At 40.0% G+C, this 23,554-nt stretch overlaps 1 protein-coding gene across 1 annotated transcript in view; it reads left to right on the top strand.

The window, feature by feature from the left end:
* The window catches only part of akap6 (A kinase (PRKA) anchor protein 6), a 151,548-nt gene that overhangs the window by 65,008 nt on the left and 62,986 nt on the right, over positions 1-23,554 (top strand). Inside the window, 1 exon segment of the mRNA XM_026340395.1 lies at positions 20,793-20,923. Within this exon segment, the coding sequence (XP_026196180.1) occupies positions 20,793-20,923 (131 nt within the window).

Below are 23,554 nucleotides of genomic sequence, written 5' to 3'. Positions count from 1 at the left end.
TAACTCACCATGATTTTTTAATAACCTCACTGCTAACACACTGAGGTCACGTCCTCTGTGTTTTTCAGCGTCTTTAGGAACCTTAGAAGAGTTTGCATTTCAATCGAAAAGGCAATAAAAGATTAATTTATTTATTAGAAGTCAGCACTTTGTCCTTATTTTGTTTTTTTAATCATTTTAAAAACGCTCCTGGAAGAACACTGGATGAGTTTAAAAGACTTTTCTCTTAATTTTTACATTGCTGTCTACAAACATACCCCCTCTTCAGTTAACACATATCAAACAAGTCTCACTGTATATTTTATCATTTACATTTTTCAAGAGTCTGCAAGTCTGGAACAGACCAATTTCCCCTGGGGAGGGTGATGGGGCAGAGGGGGAGACCGAGGCGTGTCACAGAGGGTAAAGTGGAAGAGGAGATGATGGGTCGAGATTAGACCATGTTCCTTTGGACACAGGGGACACAAATCCTGTTAGAGAGCTGAACCAAACAGCCCTGAGCATACACACACACAGGTGTACATGTTGCCACACACTAATTTCTGACACGCAAACAACACACACAGTTTTTTTAGGTGTTTCTGTGTGCAGAGTGTGTGTGTGTGTGTGTGTGTGTAAAAGGGAGAGAAAGAGAGCGAGAGAGAGATTTCTAAGGTAAGACGTGATAAATGACCTCCTAGGTTGCACTTCACACAGTCTGAGCTGAGTTAAATAACGTTTAACGTGTGTGTGTGTGTGTGGTGTATGTGTGTGTGTGTGTGTGTGTGTGTGTGTGTGTGTGTGTGTGTGTGTGTGTGTGTGTGTGTGAGTGTGTGAGTGAGGCACTTGTACATGTGTGATTGTGACTATTGGCACTTGCATGGTGACTCTGGCTGTGTGTGTGTGTGTGCATGTCTTATCAGTGTTGCTGGTGGAGACAGCTTGTTGGCCTCAGGCCTCTATTTCACCGTACAGACCACACAGAGGAGGAGGAGAGAGGGAGGGGGGGAGACGGGGGAGACGGGGGAGGGGGAGGGCACGACAAAGAGGAGTAAGGAAGAATGTGGAGAGGAGGTTGTGAGGCTCGGGTCTATTCGGCAGCACCTGGATGTTGTTCAGCGTCTGGATCATACTTTCCTATATGTTGCTGCGCTAATGTAAATCTGTGTGATTCCTCTTCGTCCGTCCAACAGATTAAAAAGCTTCTTGAGGGAAACTTGTGATTTTCATCTATGTAAATAAAACCTGATTTGAATCAGTTGACTGATCCCTTCTCCCCATCTTTCATCTGTCAGCCCTCAAATTGTCGAATCATGGGGCATCATTGAGAGAAAAGGAGACTTCTCTCAACAATTCTTATAATAGACGTGTATTTACTTCAGATATCAATACTTTCATTATAAAGGCTGAATTCTCAGTGATTTCAGTTCACGACACAGGAAAGAGGAGACAGCAGAGGCAATGACAGGATGGGGAATAGCAGGAATTAAAAAAGGGGAAGAGCAGCACAGGAAGTAGAGGAGTGACGGTGATAGAGATCTGGGCGGGTTGACTCTGAGCGTGGAGACTGAAGTATCCTGAAAATGCAGAGCGGCTCTTCTCCCCCTCTGAGTGATTTAAATATTGACCTCAGGTTATTGCAAGCTTTTTAAATCAAATTACCGAGTGTTGGACTCCTGCCTGATACCTGATAGAGCCAGTCAGAGGCTCGTCCCGCTCCCGGAGCTCCACCACACAGCACTTTACATAAATTAAGATTAAAGTTGGGAAGTTTGGAGAGTTAGTTTAACCACGCGCTGACACTCTATCAAGATAGTTTGTGTTGGGAAAAAAAAATCTCAGTGTTGGTGTTAATCCCTGGTTTAAGATCTGCAAAGCTGCATTTCCAGGTCATTTGAAAGTGATAAAACTCAGTGTTTGGAGCTGGAGGGCTTTTATGTTACAAACGTTATGTGACACTATAACAGCAGCTGTAGGTGACTGATTTAACAGAAATCAAAAGATGAAAGTTTGCAGGATCAGGAATTCATGTATTCACAAAGTATCAAGATATTTAACTCTCTGATGTTAGTCAGAGACGTCTCTTCATACTTGTATATGGAATATATTATAAAGAACCTGATGAACAGTATGTAAAGTACTGAACCTGTGTGTTTCACAAGTACGTCTTCACGCCTGCTCCAAGTGGAAACGTAGAGATAAAATGCGTCATCCATAGAACTAATTAGGTCTGATACTGTAGGGACGCTGTGTTTTTTTAAATTCTTTATTTATCGTAGGCCAACACTGAAGTTAGCATCATCCTGGTTCAGCGGATAAAAACCCAATGAGACTTTTCCACTGGGTTTTGGATTATTGCAGAATAGAATGATATGGGTAACAGAAATAAATAACGATGACGTTTCGATGTCAGGGTTGAGCTTCATGTTGCTTTAATTCACACCTGATCATCAATCATACTGAAACTGTCCAACTTCCTCTTCCCTTTCCATTGTTCCTTCTAACTTTTGTAATTCATCTCCAGGTAGTTTGGTGTTTTTAATGAACTCTACAGTTCAGTTTCCACATTAAGCTCTTTAAAAACTTGACTTTCTGCTGTTGTAGTCACATCGAGCCGCTCATGAATCCAATTGAGTATAAATGACGCTATAATTAATGTTTTAGCTAGAACAAAGTCATGCACACTAAGGTTCCTAAAACTGCTTTCTGACCTTTTTGCATCAGAAGCTGTGTGATATTGAAAGCTAATGTTGTTAATTATCACCAATAATCTGCCACAGCTCATGGAAATGACTGAAATCCGCCTAAATTAACACTCCTACGAACACATACGGTCAGTGAATCCATCTTTTTTTTTCATCCTAAAGTTGTTGAGACACAAAGTGAAAAGTGTCTCACACGCCCCGCTCTCCTCCCTCCCACCTGCAACATCTATAACAGCTAAATGAAATATGCAAATAATCGCCGTCGATCCCAATAAGAAATAATTAACGCTGTCTGCTCTCCGTGGCAGCAGGTATTAGCATGCCAAAGCACTCCAAAATGTAATTTATAAAGTGAGTTTGAAAAAAAAGACACACGGAGCTCTTTCTGTGTCTTTGCCAACGGCAATCTGATGTTTCTAATGCACTCTGAGAGAGGGAATAAATTGATAGTGGTGGCGGCGGCTTTTTCTGTTTTAATTTTCCATTCCTGATATTTTTCAAATATTTAATTACGCGGATGGTAAAAGTGAATATGTAAAGTGTTTTTTTTTTTCTTGTCTTTTTTCAAACTACAGATGGTTTGTGTCATATTACCTTGTTAAACACGAATGTGGCGGTGGTGATTATTAGACGTAGTTGAGTTTGATGAAAGTTGTAGGGAAGTGGCAGGCGACAGTGGCAGAACGGTTTGTTAACGAGCAGACGCCTGGAGAGTCGAGAAATGAGTTTGCTTCCTTCGACGCTTTGACAGACTGTTGGAGAAAAAAGTTTTGGTGTTTCTCCTCCAGCTTCGGTTCATCAGCTCGATGCACAAGTCAAACTTATATTTATGTTTTACTCACTGACACTGCAAAAGGTTTCATAATTTAGGAAGCAGCAGTAAAATAAATGTCGAGATGAATTGTTAAAGACAAAAGTTTGGAGAAAACATTTGGGTTTTTATCCGGGAAGTTATAGGAAGTTATTCATTGTGGAAAGATGCACACTAGAATTCAGTGTCACATATGACTCCTTGGTGTTTTATTAGTTCCTTTTATTCTACCCTCCCTCAAATCCATCCACACGTTTCTGCAAACATTTCTTACACAAACATATAAACGCTTATGTCATTAACACGCGGTACAAAACGTCCACTTTCGTTTAACATATTTACCATGTTTCTTGTTGAATGAGAGAACGAATGTGAGAAGAGAGGGCTGCATTTCAAAATAAGAGCACTGAATTGTTATGCTTTTAAACTGATGAGATGATTTGTCTCTCACTGCTCTGAGTGGTCGTCTTTGTGTTCCTCTCCGCCTGTTTTCCAGATGATTTAAATGATGTTCTGAAACAGTGGACTCTATTTACTTTTCATTAAGGGAGGCGGATGAAGGAATCCGCTCTGATGATAACCCAGACGAACACACACACACACACACACACACTCCTCTCTCTCAATTGGGATCAAAGATTCACCATCTTGTTCTTAAATAAAAGGCAACTGGGACCACTATAGGCTGTAATTACTAACACAGCATCTGATGCTGTGTGTCTGTGTGTGTGTGTGTGTGTGTGCATATCTATCTTGCTGTCAATTTGTGTTTTCTTGTTATTCTACTTTGATTCTTTGTCTTGTGGTTGTTTCTCTTGTTGATTTATTTTGAGTAGAGCATGTGTGTGTGTGTGTGTATGTGTGTGTGTATGTGTATTACACTATCTCACTGGGACTTTATATCAGCCCTGATCTCCTGATTCAAATTGATTTGGATTTGGAGTACAGAATGATTTAATTTCAAGTTCATCACATAAATATCAACTTTAAAAAGTGAAAAAATGCTTTGCTTTGAAAATGAATTTATCCTGAGAACCTAAGTTGCACATAGACTAACCTGTTAACACGTGGCGCAAAGGCAAGACAACATGCTGTAGAGAGAGAGATGAAAAGATGGAGAGATGAAAACAAGACGAGGAAGGAAAAGGATAGAACAGATGGACAGAATAAAGGGGAAAAATAAGAACTGGAAGGAAAGCTAAAACATGAGAGAAAGACTAGATTTGTCAGAACAGTGATAAAAAACAAGGTTGAGATGAGGAAAAGGGGGAGTGCAGGATGGATGGAGGGACGGGTGGAGGGATGGATAGATGTGGCAGAGGTGTGGAGGCTGTTTTTGTCCCTCTACCTGTGAGGCACAGTAAATCAGAGGCAGATAAGGTAATTCTGTGAACCGTACATCATCAGGCTGCAGACAGTTTTATGGCCAGCAGATTGGCTGTAAGGGCTGCTGATTACAATGAGAGAGAGAGAGAGAGAGAGAGATGGGGGTGAAAGGGGGAGAAAGGAGGGTGTAGAATATTCAGGAAGGTGTTTGGAAATGAAACCTTTTCCCTATTAAAGTTTGACCCAAATCTGAGGTCGATACTGTGATTTGCAACTAAAGATAGTGAGTAAATAAAGAAATTAGTATTATTATTATTTAATTTGTCAATTTTACCAGAAATAATGGTTCAGAATTTTTTTACAAATTGTATAAAAACTAGTTCATATAAAAAAACAGCGATGAAATAGATTAAATCGATTATTTAACTTTAAGCCTGAAAACATTTAGAAGACTTAGAAAGTAAAAGTAACAACAGCACTGAGTGCACATGTAAAGGAACATGCTACATGCTACATGCTACATGCAGCCATGCTCTCGTCTCCGCTGTAGCTCTCCGACACTGTAGTGGGCGCTGTGGACTAGTCTACAGTAAGTAGAGGGAAGAAGAAACCAGGTGGTCTGTGGTTTTACTTGCACACATACATAGATTTTCTGTTGGGTTGGGGTCCCCTCAGACCAGAGCATGTGTAAACCACGTTTCACGTTTTGAGTCCTGCTTCAGGTCCATGGACCAGCTGCAACAAGTTTAACGCTGCACTGTGATCATTAGATTCTAAAAACACAAGTAGCTGTGTAACTTTTTGATCCTAAAATAAATAAAAAGTTCTTACACTGAAACTTTTTTTACTTACACTATTGATGGACTCAGGTTCAGTCCGTGGGACTCAGTCTTTCTCTGGAGTTTACACTGTATTAGTGTAACACAGATACTGGCTGATATAATATTTTTTAATTCCAACCCTCTGATCAAATATAGATTATATAAATTTATTATCTGCTTAACACAGAGAATGAACTCTATATTTATTTATTTCATATGTACATTTAATCCCACAGTGCAAAGGCTCTGGAAATAAGTTTAAACATTTAGGCTTCACTAATATTTCTGTCATGTGTAACATGTTTTTACTCCTAGTTCTTTTCTGCAGCACATTTACTTTATAGCTTAGCATTAGTGTTTCCAGCACCATCAGACAGCAGCTTTCATCAAACAAGCTCTGATAACCCCACTGTACACCACCAGCTCCACCAGTCAGCAGGGGAACATTTAGTGGAGCATTTAGCAGCTGAGGAGCCGCATTTTTCTTAGGCCGTTATTTGATAATAAGTTCACAATAAAAACTTTACAGAGTAGGGTTCATGCTGATGTTGTGGGTTTATAGATTTTCTTTTTTCCAAGTGTTCATCGTGCTGATGTGTTTAAGGACCGTTCTACTGCTGTTTGTTTCCACCGTTTTTGAGCTTTTGTTTTTCACTCTTTGTCTCTTGCACAGGGGCACTTCAGCAGGGCTCACTGCTGCACATGGGGCAGTTAAACCTGCAGCGTCTTGGACACATTTAGACTCTTCCCATGAGACCACTGAATATTTTAAAGTTTTCACACTCACCCATATCCACACCGGACTAAAAATTACAAATGCCGCTGGTGGTTAATTACAATTTCATGACCTCCTTCAGTAAAACGAGTCCATTTGGCGAAGGTGGAGGTTGAGACGGACACAAAGTGACCGCTGAGAAATGGCTGCCGAGCTGAGCGTTGTTACTGTATGTGGAGCGAAAGCAGAGGGTGTTTATTTAGTATTTATTCTGCACTTCATCATCTCCCCTCCGCTAATCCACTGGCTGCTGTACGCACCACTGACCACGCTGTATCGCTAACCTCTGCCTGGATCACAGAGAACCGAGAGCGCGCGTGTGTGTGTGGATGAGAGAGAGAGGATGATGTCTATCCTCCCATCTGAAACCTTGTTAAATATTCATTGACAATTATTCTGCTTTGACCGAGGAGTTAGATGATGCTACTGCAGAGAGAGAGAGAGAGAGAGAGAGAGAGAGACGGGGGGAAAGCGAGAGATGAAGAATAAAAGAATGTTGTCTTGGAAATATTATGATAAATCACTTGTATGTAAAATCATTAAACTACCTGCAGACAAAACACAACTGACACAGAGACGACATGTTCACTGGCTTCAGTATTCTGTCCACTGCAGTTTACTGTGTTGTAGGTTTGATACTATCATCATTTCCACCAGTAATGACAATGTGCAAACATGTTTTTGGAAATGTTTGCAAATGTATTAGTGATCAAAAACTGAAATCCCTTATTGAAAGTCACATTAAATCTCTTAGTTCCTTTACTTTTATTGTATTCTTTTGTTAATTCTGTTTTCTTCCTGTGTTTATTTGGAACAGCTCCTCACATGTTTATCCTTAGACGTGGTCAGGTGACGAGTGCTGACACCTTTAGTCACAGTGCTGAGGAAAGATGTGATACTAATATTGACTGACAGTACATAACTTTATGTAACTACTACTGTCTGCGTCTCCACAGCGAAACCTTCTGTTAGCAGAGTGCTAACCGTGCCACAAATATTAAAGCCACTTTTTTATGTAGCTCTGTTTCACAAACTTTCCTGAGAAGGAAAATTCGTGAAGAATAATTTAACTAACAGGACAAAGTTACATCAGGTTAATCCACAGTAAATCAATCAATCAATAAATCAGTCTGAACTTTTGCAACTCACTGAACTTTACAACTAAAATGTTGCTGTTCGAATTGATCTTTGAAGGCAAATGTCATTATTAAATAGTAAAATGGTATCATCATGCTGGTTGTCACTGCTACAGTGTATATTTAAGCTCTGAAGTCTTTTTAGTTCACATGATAATTATTAGTCTAGAAGTTTGTGGCTAGTTTTAACCTGGATGATGAGAAATGTAGCTTTGAAGAACGTTGCAATCCTTCATCTGGAGAAGAGTTATTTTACTTTGTGACTTCAATCTGCCAGCAGTGTAGTTTTGAAAGAGATAAAAGTATGTTCGCAGGAGTTGTGTTTAAGGTGAGATCATTTTAGGGTTGAGTAAGTTAAGTTGTATCTTTGACCTGGATCTTCTCTGTGAATGATGAGGATCTTAATAAAAACATCTAAATGACTGACAGTGGTGACGAATGTGCAAACAAAACCTCATTTGTTACTAGAAAAGATCAGTCGCAGCCTTGTACTGTTTTAATTAGTGGTTATTAATTTTCAAAAACACAGATCAGAGCTGAAGTTTCAGACACAGCTACAACAGCTTTCAGGCGCTTTGAGAAGGATCAAACACGATGCTGAGAAAATGTTTGTTTTCGGAGACACAGTGTTTTGATTTTACAATTCTGCCCAAATGTGTTTGGAATTGTCCAATAAAATCTATCCCGCCCTCGAGGACGTTCTTTAATGTGACCTCGAGGACGCGCCGCGTTACACTGGTCGTCTCAGCTGTCGTTACAGCAGCTGCTAATTCAGCCCAGCGATCTTACTGGTCCAAACGGGTTTCCATCCCGACTAACGGGGCTGTAAAAAGATCAGAATCTCGGTTGGTTTTGTGTTTTAGATTTTTCTAAATTCCCCCGGGGGCTGGTATGTGGTGTTGTTGCCATGGAAACCATAATAATTCAGTGAAGAAGGCCCTTGGGGGCAATAGTGGCATATTGTGGCAGATGCCAACAGCCGTAAAATATTTCTCTGTCAGAAACACAGAGGCTGGCTGTCTTCTTCCTTCTCGTCTTCTTTCTTTATCTCTCTCTCTGCACATTTTCCTTCTTTCCCTGCATGTCCAGAAAAAAAGGGTTTTTATTAAGTCCTAAAAGTTGAAATGCTTCCATCCCATCATTGTCTCTCCCTTGTGTTTCCAAATGTTTCAAGAATTTTCCAAAATCAAGCTTCATTTTTCTTCAAAGTAGTTCAGCAACATTTTCTGATATGAACAAGTTAATGAATCATGTTGAGATGTCTGCAGTGTGGTCTCCACTCTCTTCTCCACTCCACTTTCTACCATTCTACCTTTAATCTGTACACCACATCTCTCCAGTCAGTGGATGTTGAGGCTTGTAGCTGCTGTAGTGCGCGTTACTTTTGATTTATGTTCCATCTTTGATATTGAAAATAACTGGAATAGTGTCCTTGAGCAGAGTGGGAAGCCCAGGCAGGAGGAAGAGGAGGTGGAGGGAGGTGGGAGCAGGAGTGAAAGGAAGTGAATTGGAGGCGAGAGGTACTGTAGAGCAAATAGAAGAGAAGGACCACATAGTCACTCTCCTCTCCGTCACGTCACACTTTTCTTTCAGTTCCAGACGCTCGCCGTCAAATTATATTTAATAGCTGCAAATTACACAGAATGGACCTTAATTACCTGTAATTTACCCCCCAAAATCTTAATTCCCCTCCACCACCTGCCACGTAAATAAACGCCACATCTAATTTGCTTGTTTTGGAGACCACACAGTGCACGGTGATGGATATGAGAAACCTTTGAATGGGCTCAAGGTAATTTGATTCTGGAGGAGCCCGCTGCATTTTTAATGATCTGAGCTCAGTCAGGCGTGAGGTGGTGGTTTTTCTCCCCCAAGCAGTCGTCTATTGTTTTTCTTTTTCTTTTTTTCTTTTCAAAATTATATTATTCTTATAAGTGAGGACTACCTTGACACCCCCTGGATGTCACCTGGCTGCAGTGGTGTACAGGTGACATCACTGCTGTTTGTGGAGTAGAAGTAACATAAAATGGAGAATAATAAATGAGAATGTATACGTAATTAATTGAACTTCTACTTATTTGTAGAACGTTTCACATATTTTGTTGCCAAATTTTAAACGGACAAAACTAAACTCGGAAGGAAAAACTTATAGTTAATAACATTTTGACCAATTGTAATAAAATAAAACAAAGAAAAAGAAAACTGAGGTAAACAAAAATAAATGTAGTTTAAATTCAGAGTAAAATCTGCACAGAGAGATCATATTAAAGATAATTAAATGTAAGAAACTGGAGCAAATGTGTTTTGACAAATAAAATAAATGAAGGAAGATATTATATATTCACAGATATAATTATATATGAATTCTATATTGACAGACATAATTCCTAGTTTTCAGCTCGTTACTGAAACTTGACTTTTTGGGTTGTCTTTCAGAATAAAGCAGGAAAAATCCAGACTAGCAGCCACAGTTTGTTTTATAACAAGAGCAAATATGAATCCATACAGCTCAGCTCCTGTCGTCACACACAGATCCAGACAAAAACACACATCATCACGATCGTCTCCCACCTGCTGAGTTTGTGTCTTGGCAGAGGAAGAGTTTCTTGTAAAGTTGTTTATTTATTTATTTTTTTAAATCATATTTGATTTCATGCATAATTAGCTCGGCCACCAGGAGCCGAGAGGCGTGCACGCTGAGTGTGCACACACATTCACACAGTGTGTGTACAGCCTCGGTTAGATGGGTTGTGGTCATGTTGAAGGAGAATTCACAGTATTTCTACCACACTGGTAGAAACACTGGTAGAAGTACACTGTTTACCTGTGTGTGTGTGTGTGTGTGTGTGATTGTGTGTGTGTGTGTGTGTGTGTGTGTGTGTGTGTGTGTGTGTGTGTGTGTGTGTGTGTGTGTGTGTGTGTGTGTAGCCTGTAGGCAGCTTCCAATTTGCCAATAGAGCGAGACAGAGGAGTCTTTGCTTTGCTGGAGATTCACTCGCAGTCGGATTAAAAACTTAATTATGTTTTAAAATGATATTTTAATTAAATATGGAGGGAAGCAGAAATGGATTGGCACCAAAATAATTAATCAAACATCAAAAAAAAAAAAAAAAAAAAAAAAAAAGAGTTCTGCTTCGGCCAGCAGAAAATAAAGTCAGCGGCCCGTTAGCTCAGCCGCCCATTAGTTTAATTCTCCCCTTCTTTGTTTGCTTATTTCTAGTCCGCACCGTACACAAAACAATATTATTTTCCATTCCCATGATGCATTTGTGATGATACAGATGTAATTAATGATCAAGCTGCTAATTAATGATCAGTGTGTTCTTTGTTTCCAGTCTAATATCAGCTTCACAAACTATCACTACTAAGCTGTTAATGAATATATTTCTTGTTGTTGGTACATTTTGAAAACTGAACATAGTGAACAGAAAGTGAACAGAAAGTGCAGTGTTCTCTACTCTGTCACTTTTTAAATTATTCCATTTCTTTTCTTTGGATACATCACTACCTTCAGAAGATGATTTGTTGAACATGTTCAACATACACAGAACAATATTATCATCCCATGAGGGATCACCGATGAATGAATGAGCTGTAGTTGTAGATTATTATTGATTCTCTTTAAGCTCTGATTTGGTCTCCACCAACTCCCGACTCACTTGTGAACACTGGCTTATAAACTAGATTTTAAACTGTGTTTACCTGATATATTTCTAAAATATGTATTTTGTAGTTTGAACTGTAATCAGACTAAAAGACTACAAATGTATTTTTCATATGACTCATTATTCTTTTTGTTATTTTATTTTTATGACTTTGAAACTTTCTGATTGCTGTGCAGTAGCCATGTTTTAAATTAGTTTGATAACTCCTCGACTATCTTTAACATTAATTGGCAACATGTGAAACTTTCTACATACACTTGCAGTGCTTACATATATTTTTTTTGTATTTTAATGACAGGTCAATATTGAGCTTTAAACAAAACATTATTCCAATCTGACAACCAAACCCAAACATCCCACACGTCTTTTCTCACTTTCCCTTTTGCCTCGTTTCTCTTTTTTTGCCCAAAGCTCAAACAGTTCGGGGGCTGATGGAGGGATGGGTAGATGGATGGTGGGCGGGAGGGAGGTAGGGAGGGTGCAAGGATGAGTGCAGGAGAGGAGAGAGGGAGATGATAGAGGCAATCAATATTTCTAGCATTCTAATTAAAGCCTCTCGTGGAATAAATCCATGTAATTATCAGTAAATGAAATACAAGGTCACTCTACCTGATGGAGGGATGGACCGAGGATGATGGAGGGATGGATGAAAACAACAGGAAGAGAGCATGATTAGTTGTGTCGATCCTGCTGACAGTAGATTGTATTCTTTATTAGTAGTTAAACATACTTATGAGGATTTGAATGAATGTAACACACCTGTACCTGTAACTCTAAAGCAAACATTTAATATTTAACACATCTATGAAGAAGGAAGGAACGAACAGAACCTTACTTACTTTATTCAACCATACTCACTTTTCAAAATGTGTTCAGTGTCCAAAAACCTTTTCCTAACAATGACATCACTTCCTTATCTTAGCTGTTAATGACATTAATGACATTAGTTTTTAAAATAGTTTCCACACTAAACAGTGATGGACATTTATCTCTCAGAGCCACAGTAATCACCCCTGTGCCTAATGACACTAGTCAATGTGTTCCCTATCCAAATACTACAACCTGGCTCAGTCTTCGGTGCCTCCATTAAATATCAGCAACCTACAATATTAGAATTGTGACTGTGACAAGTGATGCACAGTGACGCGCTGGTCGCTCTAAACCAGAGCCAACTACCAGCTGATAGTTAAGCTGCAATCTGAAGCATGTGATGGCGACATAGCTGCAGCTTGATGGAAGCACAGCACAGGGGCACCTCCTCTCATGACCTCCTCTCAAACCCTAACGCTGGCTCGTGTGGGTGTGTGAGTGAAAACTCATCCACCTTCTCTGCAGTGTTTAGATGATGCTCAGATAATTTGACAGTGAAGAAGATAAACACTAAATAAATGACTAAAACCCTGCTGGAGACTTTAGATGTTTTCTGCCCCTCCCCCTGTTCATCTTCTCTTTTCTCTCCACCCTCTATCTGACATTAACCAGTTTACAGTTTGGAAAACGCTTTAATTTGTTCCTCTGTGTCGTCTGTGACAACAACATCCTGCTCTGCATAATAGAAACAGTAGATGACAATAAAGTGCGTCTGACCTTGTCAGTCAGCATCTCTGAACCAATCAGACACTTCTCGCTGCATACTGCTGCGTTGTTAACCAGTGCATTGTATTGTTCTGTCTGTTTAGCAGAGACTAGAGAGATGCTATTGATTTTTTAGGTGATCATCATTTTCGCTCTGCTCTCTCTTTGGGCTGCTTGACGTTTTCTCTTAATAGTGTTTTAGGTCTGCTTCACTAGAGCATGCTGGGAGATCAGCTAATTTAGCACAGAGACGTGTCACGGACGTCTGCGTTTGTGTGTGTCAGTGAGTTCAAGATGCCAAACTCCTGCTGACTACTTCAAACCCAACGTCAAAAACCTTTTTGTAGTGAAACTAAAAATATTAGTGACTTTCGGAGGAGAAGCCGTGGCTGCCCAGGTGCCTTTGAGCAAACAGAGGTGTCTGAACTGCAGCCTCTGAACTTGCAGGAACAGAAGCTGCATCTGCTTGTTAAGTGTTAAGGGTACTGTTTCAGTTTACTGATTCATTCTCAATATCAGGTAAATATAATTAGAAATATTTGACATCACTGTGAACCGGGCAAATTATATTTAGATGTAGACGCTGTTCTTACTTATACCACCAGACAAAACAGCTACACTAAGTACTTAGTCCTTTATTCAGTCTCAGCCGTGTCTCACTGCAGAAGATGTGACTGTGTTCAGGTTGTGGTTTTATTAAGAAGAGGTCTCATCATACATCCATGATAGAACGTTACAGGTCTGAGCGAGCAGCATGTTTAACAAGCAGATGAGGAAGTTAAACTTTGGTGTAGGTGGTTAGCAGATAACTTAGCGATACCCATTGCTAACTCTGAATGCTGAGGGACCTGCCATAGGAGCTTTTAGAGACAATTATTTTTATGTTTGTTACTTGTACATATTAAAAAAATGTGAAACAGAAAATAAGGTGCTACATTTTAATGGAATGCCAGGAGACTAATTGTACAACGTTACACTCAGCTGAGGTGTCTTGGACATGTGTTTTGGATGCCCTCGGGACGACTTCCAGACATGTCTTTCTGGGAGGAGGACCAGAGGAAGACCCAGGACACGTTAGAGGGACTATGTCTCTCGGCTGGCCTGGGAACGTCTCGGCATTTTCTGAGATGTCTGGGTAGAGGGAAGTCCGGGCGTCCCTGCTTAGATTGCTGCCCCCGGTGCCGGATAAGCGGGAGATGGATGGATGGATGGAATATTGTACACTTTACTGTATTTGTTTCAGTTGTGCTGCTCGAAATAAGAGCTTGAACACATCCAGAGATTTCTAACGGCCACAAACATCACATCATACTACATGTTGTCAATACACACCCAGAGTTGGAAAACTGGTTTGAGGAGAAGATATTTGACCGACTGCGCAGCCCAGCGCTCGGGGCAGGTGTTAGAACAGCAGCCATTAAAATAGCTAATTAAAATTAGCCACTGTTCTAATTAACACGCAAACTGATTAGGAAATAATTAACCAGCATAGAAAATCTGATCTTGATGAAAAAGAGTGAGAAAAGAGGTCGAGTTGGTATCAGTCAGAGAATCACATGGCATTGTGGGAGTTTTAGGAGGAGGTGGATGGTCACCTCACATGCTTCACCTTCACGAACCGAAATCACCTGGTATTTTATTTAAAATTGAATCTAAGGCTGCCAGCATGACTGTTTTTAACTATCTTACAGAATAGTGTAATAATCGAAACGTTACTTTTCCATGAACAGACCATATAAAAGAAGGAACATACGCGTTACTCACACACACTGACCTGAACTTTTACACTTTTCAGAGGAACAGCTGAGCTGTGGTTGTGAAGTGGCCTCGCTGTACTGTATGTAGTAGTTGATATGAAAAAGTTACCATTTCTAGTATCAGTTAAAAAAGACAAACCCACACACTGTCTGTGCTCCACATCTGTTCTCAATGAGAACTTCTTTTCAGATTCCCCGTGGGTTCTTTGTTCTCGCCATCTTTTCCTTCTGAAGGAGAACGGGTGAGGGCTGGGTGGAGGAGTGAAGGAGGAAGAGAGGAGATGAGCTTGAGGGAGGATGTCGAAGGTCAGAGGGAGACGTGGAGGTTAGCTGAAGGTTTTCAGTTGATTTTAAACTTGGATGAAATCCTCAGCAGAAACATCTGGAGAACACAAGCAGCCTGCAGACAATCACACACTCTTTACCCGCAGCTCTGTTTATCACTTCAGATTTATGTACATGACCAATATTAATATTCTTGTCATTATTTAAGCTAATAATCACAGACAGATCATTTTAGTCGATTTATCACACCATAATACAAACTATATATCATACTGTGTTGTGGCTGAAATTTTAAGAAGATCCTTGATTGATTCATGCAGACACAGAAGATACTGCAGGTTATTTTAGTCTTACTGTGATATTTTTATTATAAATTATATTTTGTCTTAGAGATTAAATGCACGTTTAATGCAGACAAATGAAATGATTGTTCACATTGTCATTTTTATTCTTTGTTCGTAACGAAACAAACTGAAGCTGTTGGACACAGGTTGTGTTCTGTGTGTGTGTGTGTGTGTGTGTGTGTGTGTGTTGCTGGCAATTATTATTATTTTATACTGCACTTAAAGATGAAAGCGGAACATTCATTCAACTGCTTCACACAAATCAAACTGTATTACAGTATCGACACGCAACCGTGTGTGTGTTTGTGTGTGTGTGTGTTGGCAGCTGGATGCAGCCGTCTCATATCCATTATTGATCTGGTATCATTACCCACTGCTCTGCTTTATCAAGACAAAAACACCCTGTTATTGGAATATCTCACTCCAGTATTGACCTGCTGCACACACACACACACACACACACACACACACACACACAGTGATGTCACAAGACATTAACGTCAAATGTGGATTCAAAAGACAAACAACAACCTTGTTCATGGTTCACTTTTTTTTTCTTCTTGTTGTCAACTTGTGTTATTTATTATAAACTAAGCTTCTCATACAGTTCTTACAGAAAATATCAGGAAAATGAGGAAACATTTTTTTGGTTTCTGCTTTTATCATCATACGCATTAATCAGTGCAGAGGGATAAAAACCAGCCAGTCTGAATACGTCTTTCTAGTAAAACCATTCATTCAAACCAGATCAGCTAAACTTACTGTGTTCCATCTTTCAGTCCAAAGGCCAGTCCTGACCCACTGTTATTCTTCAGTTTACTTTAGTCTGAACAGTTTACCTATGTGGAACAAACCGTCAACATCCATTCATAAGAACACGTGTCACCAATGTGAGAGCACGCTGTAAACATTGGCATGAGCCATCATCATTCTTACGTTATTAAATGTTGCTTTATGACGAAGCGAGAACAATGTCGTGTAGTCAAACGACAGCTTCACACTGCCGACGACATCAGCTGTTCATTGTCAACAGGATGTATGAGACAGTACACAACACCCCACTGTGTCTCATCTCTGTCTAAAAATGCTAGTAAACCACTCAGTGAGCTGAGGACAGGACGTGTGTGAAACGTGCTTTAAATTTCCATGTCACCTTTTTGTCGACAAAACCTGCAGAATTCTTAGAGGAGTGTTTTTCAGCACAGTCCGCCAACGGGCAAGAACTCATTCACATGACTCGTGGCGTTAAGATGTTCCTGCATGATTAAAGAAACTATGCTGAGGGCACACCGCAGGCGCTGCTGGACCCTGGAACAGTCACTCCCACGTGTCACACCTGCTTCACAGGTGACAGGAGGCTAAACTGATGGGTAGCATGCTCTGTGGCAGAGATGGATTTAATGCTGATACTGTGATAATCTGTGACGTGATTGATTAGTCCGATGATTTGTGCGTCGATTTATTAGCTGATATTGGTTTTTAATAAATCAAAGGGGCAGACGATGTGTTTTAGATCTTCCACTCTGTTCATATGCTGCTGCTGCTCTTCAGCTCTCAGTCCTAACGCCGCTGTTTGATTGGCAGTTATAGCCCTGGGAAAACCCCAGGAGACCACACACACACTAACATAAGCACATTCGGACACATGCACACAAGTAGGGGATCGAGCCACATTTTCACAGCATCAGATGAACATGGTCGCTTGCCAGCAAACAAACACACACACACACACACACACACACTCACACACATTCATGCACTTTTAAGCATGAAACCAACAAACACACACAGACACACACATCTTGAGGGAGATGTGCTTGGGAGGGTTCCAGGGATGCTGGGTAAATTGGCCCTGACATGTAAACAAAAAGCCCTAAAATGACTTGATTCAGCGTACTGACACACACACACACACACACACACACACACTTACCGTCCACTCAGACACACACATGCACACGAGCAGATCTATAGAAAAACACAGACTGGCTGTGTGTGTGTGTGTGTGTGTGTCAGGGGATGGTCTACATATTCATCAAATGAGGCAGATTCTTATTGATTCTTGTGTCTATTAGCAGCGTTAAAGACAAGACTGGAAACACTGGACTCAGCTCCTCCATAAAACATCACACACACAAAGCACAAAATCAGTTGCAGTAGAAATTGTGCAGTATGTTCTACTGTGTCTACTGGCAGGTAGAGCGGGGGCCTTATGGGTGGGTTAAGAACAGATGGATCCAATGTAAATCAGATGGACGTACATGCAGTTGTGCATCTTGTGAATCAGTTGCATGGACGGGGCTCCGAGAAACTGGTTTAACTGAAGGTGTGTATACAAAATATTTGATGATGTGAGCAACCAAAGGTAAATTATAGAAACAATATTAGAAGATCGAAAACAACAAACAACTTTATTTTCTGTGTTTCTATTCTTTTATTAACATGTTACACAGCTGACACATTAGGACAGACAACCATCTTCTGCTTGTGCCGCTCTGTGCTCAGGTCTGTCTGGTTGTGTGTGTCAAATATATAAGAGTAGCTCACAGAAATATGTACATTTTACTTTTGTTTTGATCTTGTTACAGTTCAGTACACAGAAGGGCACAATAAACACACACACACACACACACACACACACACACACACACTCTAACAGATGGAGCCATGAGCCTAGTTTGAAGAGGAATAATTTCTGACAGAAATCCTTGAAGATCCTTCAGACTGGGAAGCAGCCCAACTCATCACTGTGTGTGTGTGTGTGTGTGTGTGTGTGTGTGTGTGTGTGTGTGTGTGTGTGTCTCTGTGTGTGTGTCTCTGTGTGTGTGTGTGTTTTAAACAGACACTGCATTCCAGTTCTGTGTCCTCAAGGCGTCCAGGAGAAATTGCTTCACTGTGTGTGTGTGTGTATCTGTGTGTGTGTATCTGTGTGTGTGTATCTGTGTGTGTGTGTTTCATTACAGCTCTAGTCAGCTGTTAGGTATGAAAAAGCCAATTACAACCATAAGGCTGCGTTCACTTACTTGGTGCAAACTACGGAAAAGATGAACTGAATAAATAACTGATTGAGCCTCAGTAACGGACTCAGTTACTGACTTTCAGATTTAAAGGTTTTAGTGAACTTATGCACAGATATAAAGTACGACACGATAACATTCATTTTCTTGATGGGAGATGTGTTTGTTACATCTTTTTGTATTAACGTTTTTGTAAATTGTTTCACAGCTGACTGATCTATTTTTTGTGTTTAAATATTAGCTTTTAAATTTAGCTTCAAGTATTTTGGGCATGTCTTTTTTTTCCTGAGCTCCACAAACTCTGATATCACCTTTTTTATTATCAGAATTCAGTCCAAATAACTGTAGTGGACTACATCAACTAATTCTTGTAGTTCTCTCACCTGACACATTTTTAACTGGACTTTTCAAGTAATAAGAATCAAGCCAGACTTCATTTTGTTCTCAGATCTACTTCATTTCCTTTATCAGCAGCACAATTTCAGCAGTTTTGTACTATTTCTAGATTTCTACATGAACTTAAAATCAGAAGAACTTTTAGTGTGTGTTTCAGTGATTTTTAAGAGTGACTGATTGGCTGCTCTCCTCTGAGTACGTATGATTAATCATTTGGTCGCTCGACAGCTCCTCATAATCGCTGTAAGTGTAAAAAGACCTTTTTACTTAATGAATTAGAGGGTTTGTGAATCTAGTTCTGGGCCCAGACTTGAAGGTAAAAGCTGTGAAATAACATATTAGCAAAGAAAAGAACAATCTAACCAACTCACGAGCAACTAGACTGATTTACTGACTCACTGACCGACTAACCAGCCAGCAAACAGCCTGCAAGAGCATCCAGCAGAGAAGCAGAAAGAATTAATGAATGAAAGTGGAGAGACATTTAGACAAAGTGAGAAACATTTTCTCTGAGAGCTTCCAGTTAGTTTCATTTCTGTAATAGCAGCACACACACAAACAAAGCTCTCGCACACGCAGAGACGCAGACAGCGCTGTTGATTGTGTATTGCCGGTTTGTTTATTAGCTCTCTGATTGAGCAGCTCTGCCTTCCACAGATTGGATGACCTTTCCAGATCCTTCCGCCGAGTCCGCTAAGTAGATCGGACGGCGAACGCGACGCGACGACACTTTATTCAGATTGTTACTGAATGAGGAAAAAGCAGGCGGTCATATGTGTGTGTTTGTGTGTCTCACTGTTTGTACACACTCACTCTGCCTTCATTGGTTCAATTGAAACCTCATCTCCATATAGTTTGTATGCAATTACATCTGAGCGGTGCGCTGAGTGCCTCTATATGATTGTGTCTGGATACTGAGTGTGTGTGTGTGTGTGTGTGTGTGAAGGATAATTTGTGAGAAAGAGCAGCATTTCATACTCAGTGGGTGAATATGTGTGTTTATTTTTGTGTGTGTGGAGCCATTCATGGTCAATTTGTGTGTGTGTGTGTGTGGTTTTATGGGACATTTGTGTGTGTGTGAGGTAATTTGTGCCAGAGAAGGGGGATTCACGCTAAATATTTGTGCGTGTGTAGTTTTATGGACAAGGTTGTGCAGGTTGTGTGTGAGAAACTGCACTGTGTGTATCCATTTATATGCATATACATGTACAGATGGTGTGTGTGTCTGTGTGTGTGTGCGCCAGCTGAGATGAGGCAGCAGGAGAAGCGTGGAGTGTGTTTCTAGTGGCTTGTCGGCCGCTCACAGGGCTTTAAAGGGCACGTCTGTCAAAACACGGCGTGGTCGAATCTCATTCATCTGCAATAAACAGCTAATCATACTCAGAGGAAGATGATCCCATTCAGACACAAGTTAGTCTCACACACACACACACACACACACACACACACACACACCTGATGTTCACAGAGGTTTAACAAATCACAACAGATTGTTTGCATGTGACTTTACTTTGAATCTGCTGATCTGATCACACCTGATAACTGAGAAACGATTAAGCTAAAAAAACACAATTACCTTTATGTTCTTCATTGATTCTGTATGTTACAGATTTTAAAGCCACAGTTTAAATCTACTGAGTTGATTTGTTCTTTACATGTTTCACATGTGCTTGTACATTATTAATTACATTTAGCAAATTACAAAGAATTTAGCTGGAGCCAGTAAAACTGTATAGACTGTAGTGTTCACTGCATCGAGTTATTCTGCAAACGGGTTTTAAAAAATTAAACCAAACAACAGTTTTAAACAGTTTGATTCAGTTCAAAACATCATCAATTCCACTAAACTGTGCCAAACCCTGTTCAGTCATTGTGTCAGGTCTCATCTGTTATGTGTACACTCCAACATGCTCTGTCCAGCGTAACTTTAAGGAATTTTTAAAGATTAAAATCCTCTCAATCAAAAAGACAGAACTTACAGCTTTGTGTGGTATAATTTCTTTCTCTGTACAGTGATGCTCTATTTCAGATTATAGTGTAAGATGTATATATGTGAAATGGTGTCAAATGATGCTTAAATATCAAATCATTAGGCGCCTAAAATACCACAACAACCTGTTTTTAGTGGATGATATTTACTGTTACAGTTACTTACAGAAAAATAAACTTGTCACAATCAATCCTTGTGTTTTTTTTTCAGGCTGAAATATTCTCTAGTCAGTGTGAAGCCCAGAGAGCTGCCCTGGAACAGATGGCGATCAAACTGAGCAGCCTGCACTACGCTCCATTCACCAACAGGAGGCACTGTAGTCAGCTGGGCAGGAACTACAGGTGAACGCGCAACACTTCCCAACGCCCTGACTTTACATCAGCTTAGCTGCAGCACGTCATGTGACATGAAAATACAAGTTCCTTAGCACACAGTATTCGACACATGTGCATCACGTGAACCCTGTTGTTGATGTTTGTACATTTATTATAGTTATTGTCACTCTGGTACAACACGTGCACTGGAACCCTGAACATTACTTGAGTGAGTAATGTCAGACAGCCTGAAGATACCTGGACCTTATGTCTGGGTACATTAGGAATGTGATGTCGCTCCGGGGAGCATACCAAGTTGTGTGTATCTCCCCATGTGAGAAAACGTCTGACTAGGACTTTCTCCTGCTGTGTGCTGCATGTGTAAAACTCTGATTCTCTGGACATCATCTGGAGACTGTGTGTGAAAACAGCTCAGTTTTCCTTGATGCATCTGTGGCCTCAGCTCAGTCTGACGAGCTGGTGACGTTTATTCATTGATGGTTTCAACAACATCATCCTTAAAAATCAGTGAAGAGCTTGACGGACTGTTGAAGAAAATGATACTGTATTTATGAAAAAATAAGTTGTCCTCCTCTGGAAACCCAGATGTTTCACTTCCTGTTTACTTCATCGTTCAAGTTTGAGACTCAGTCACTTTTGTTCTAAGTGGAAAAAGAGTCTATAGAACGGATGGATGGTAACGATTGTTCTCTGGTATGAAGAAGACACACTAACAAGACAGAGACACAGCCACACAGTAACGTGTTTGTGGAACTGCGAACAACAGGACGACACACACACATAAAGTTAAATGTAATCACACGTACGCACACACACAGAGTTTGAGTGTTAACAGCAGTAATCTGGTGTGGCCAGGCTCGGCTCGGCGAGCGGCGTCTTTGGTCACGCTGCCTGTCGGCGTTTCATCCCCAGCTTTGAGGAGCTTCACTCTGCGGTTATCGCTCACACGCAGGGCACACACACACACACACACACACACACACACACTGAGACGGACACAGACAATAAAAAACGCACACACACACGTCGTGTGTATGCAAATGAAAAATGAAGCTTAAATTGCTCAGTGAGAGTCTGTAGTGTCTTCTGCAGACCTCGTGTCTGTGACTTACATGAAGGATACACACACACACACATCTACTGTTTAATTTGAGTGTAAATTGCAGTTTGGTTAACAGCGGACTGTCTTCTTTGGGATTTAAATACAAAAGTTGTTTATGTACACAGACAGAAAACACACATGTAAATGAAACACTCATTTTGTTTCTGTTTGTGATTTTCAGTCCTCTGTGGCTGCAGCGTAATGTTTCAGTAATTTATATTGAATGTGTTGGACACTAATTGGGTATTCATATATTAGCTGTTGCTTTTCAGATTTACGGGTGTGCGTGTGTGTGTGTGTCCAGTGCACTGGTGTGTTTGATGAGTTTCATATTAATTGGATGTTACATGTTTTTCTTTGGCTGCTGTGAGTTCAGCTCAGTAGAGATTTCTAGTTTTGGTTCAGTTGTAAAGAAAATGAAGGTCAGACTGAATTATTTACTGCTCTCACACAAAATCTCTTAATTTCAAATTAATGCTAAAAGAAATTTAGATTTAGGTATTTTTAAATTTATTTCAGTGTTTTTATTTAAAACAAGGATAAAACAGATAAAAAACGACATTTTGAGTATATTAGTATAAAATAAATGATTTCATGTCAGTGACCTTTGACGATATTATTTGTAAAATATTTATTGCTTATTGATGTTAAAGATCATCTATTACTGTGTTGAAGAATAAAAAATGTACAATAAGTTATACTAGTTTAAATTCTCAGATTAGAGTAACGCAGTCTAAATAAATCTTCATTCATTCATTCATGTGTAACCACAAAGAGACTCAGTGATGAGTAAAATGCTGAGAGAGCAAATTGATGAAAGACATAAATAAATAAATTGATTGAAGAAGGAAGAAAGAAGTGAATCAATCAATCAATCAATCAATTAATAAATAAATTAAACCATGAATGGCTAAATAAATGTTAATAAATAAACATTGAGTGAGTGAGTGAATGTATCATTGAATGTGTAAAACAAGGGATAAGTAAATGAGTGATGCCACTTCTTTGTGTGAATGGGTGAGTGATGGTATTCACTCACTTCATCAGTCACTCATTCATTAACTCATTCATCCATGAACCAGTGAGGTGATCCTTTCTATTAACTTACACAATAACGTATTCATTCATTCACTTACTTTACTCATTAGTTAATTGCTTCCTTACTTATCCCTTAGCATCAGAGCATCAGTATGGGATGAATGCATTAGGATGAATGAGTGAATGTGCGTCTATCAGCAGGGGGCGCTGTGCTGCTGCTGACTGACAGTTGGGTTTTAATGTGTCCGTGGGATGAATCCATTAAACAGGACGAGTGTCAGTGAATCACCTCATAAATCCAACGGTCTCTGACTGAAAGGTGACTGCTGCCAATATGACTCATTCAACCTTTCATTCTATCACTTCATCCCCCTCTCATGTCCTTCCTCCTCCTCACCCTCTCTCCTCTTCCTCACAGCCCCTTCACTCCTTCTTTTATCATGTTGCTCCTTGTACATCCCCTTCTCTGCAGGACTTCCTTTTTCCTTTCAAACTTA

The sequence above is a fragment of the Anabas testudineus genome, chromosome 22, assembly GCF_900324465.2.
Source record: "Anabas testudineus chromosome 22, fAnaTes1.2, whole genome shotgun sequence".
NCBI lineage: Eukaryota > Metazoa > Chordata > Actinopteri > Anabantiformes > Anabantidae > Anabas > Anabas testudineus.
This window is presented reverse-complemented; position numbering and strand designations above follow the sequence as displayed.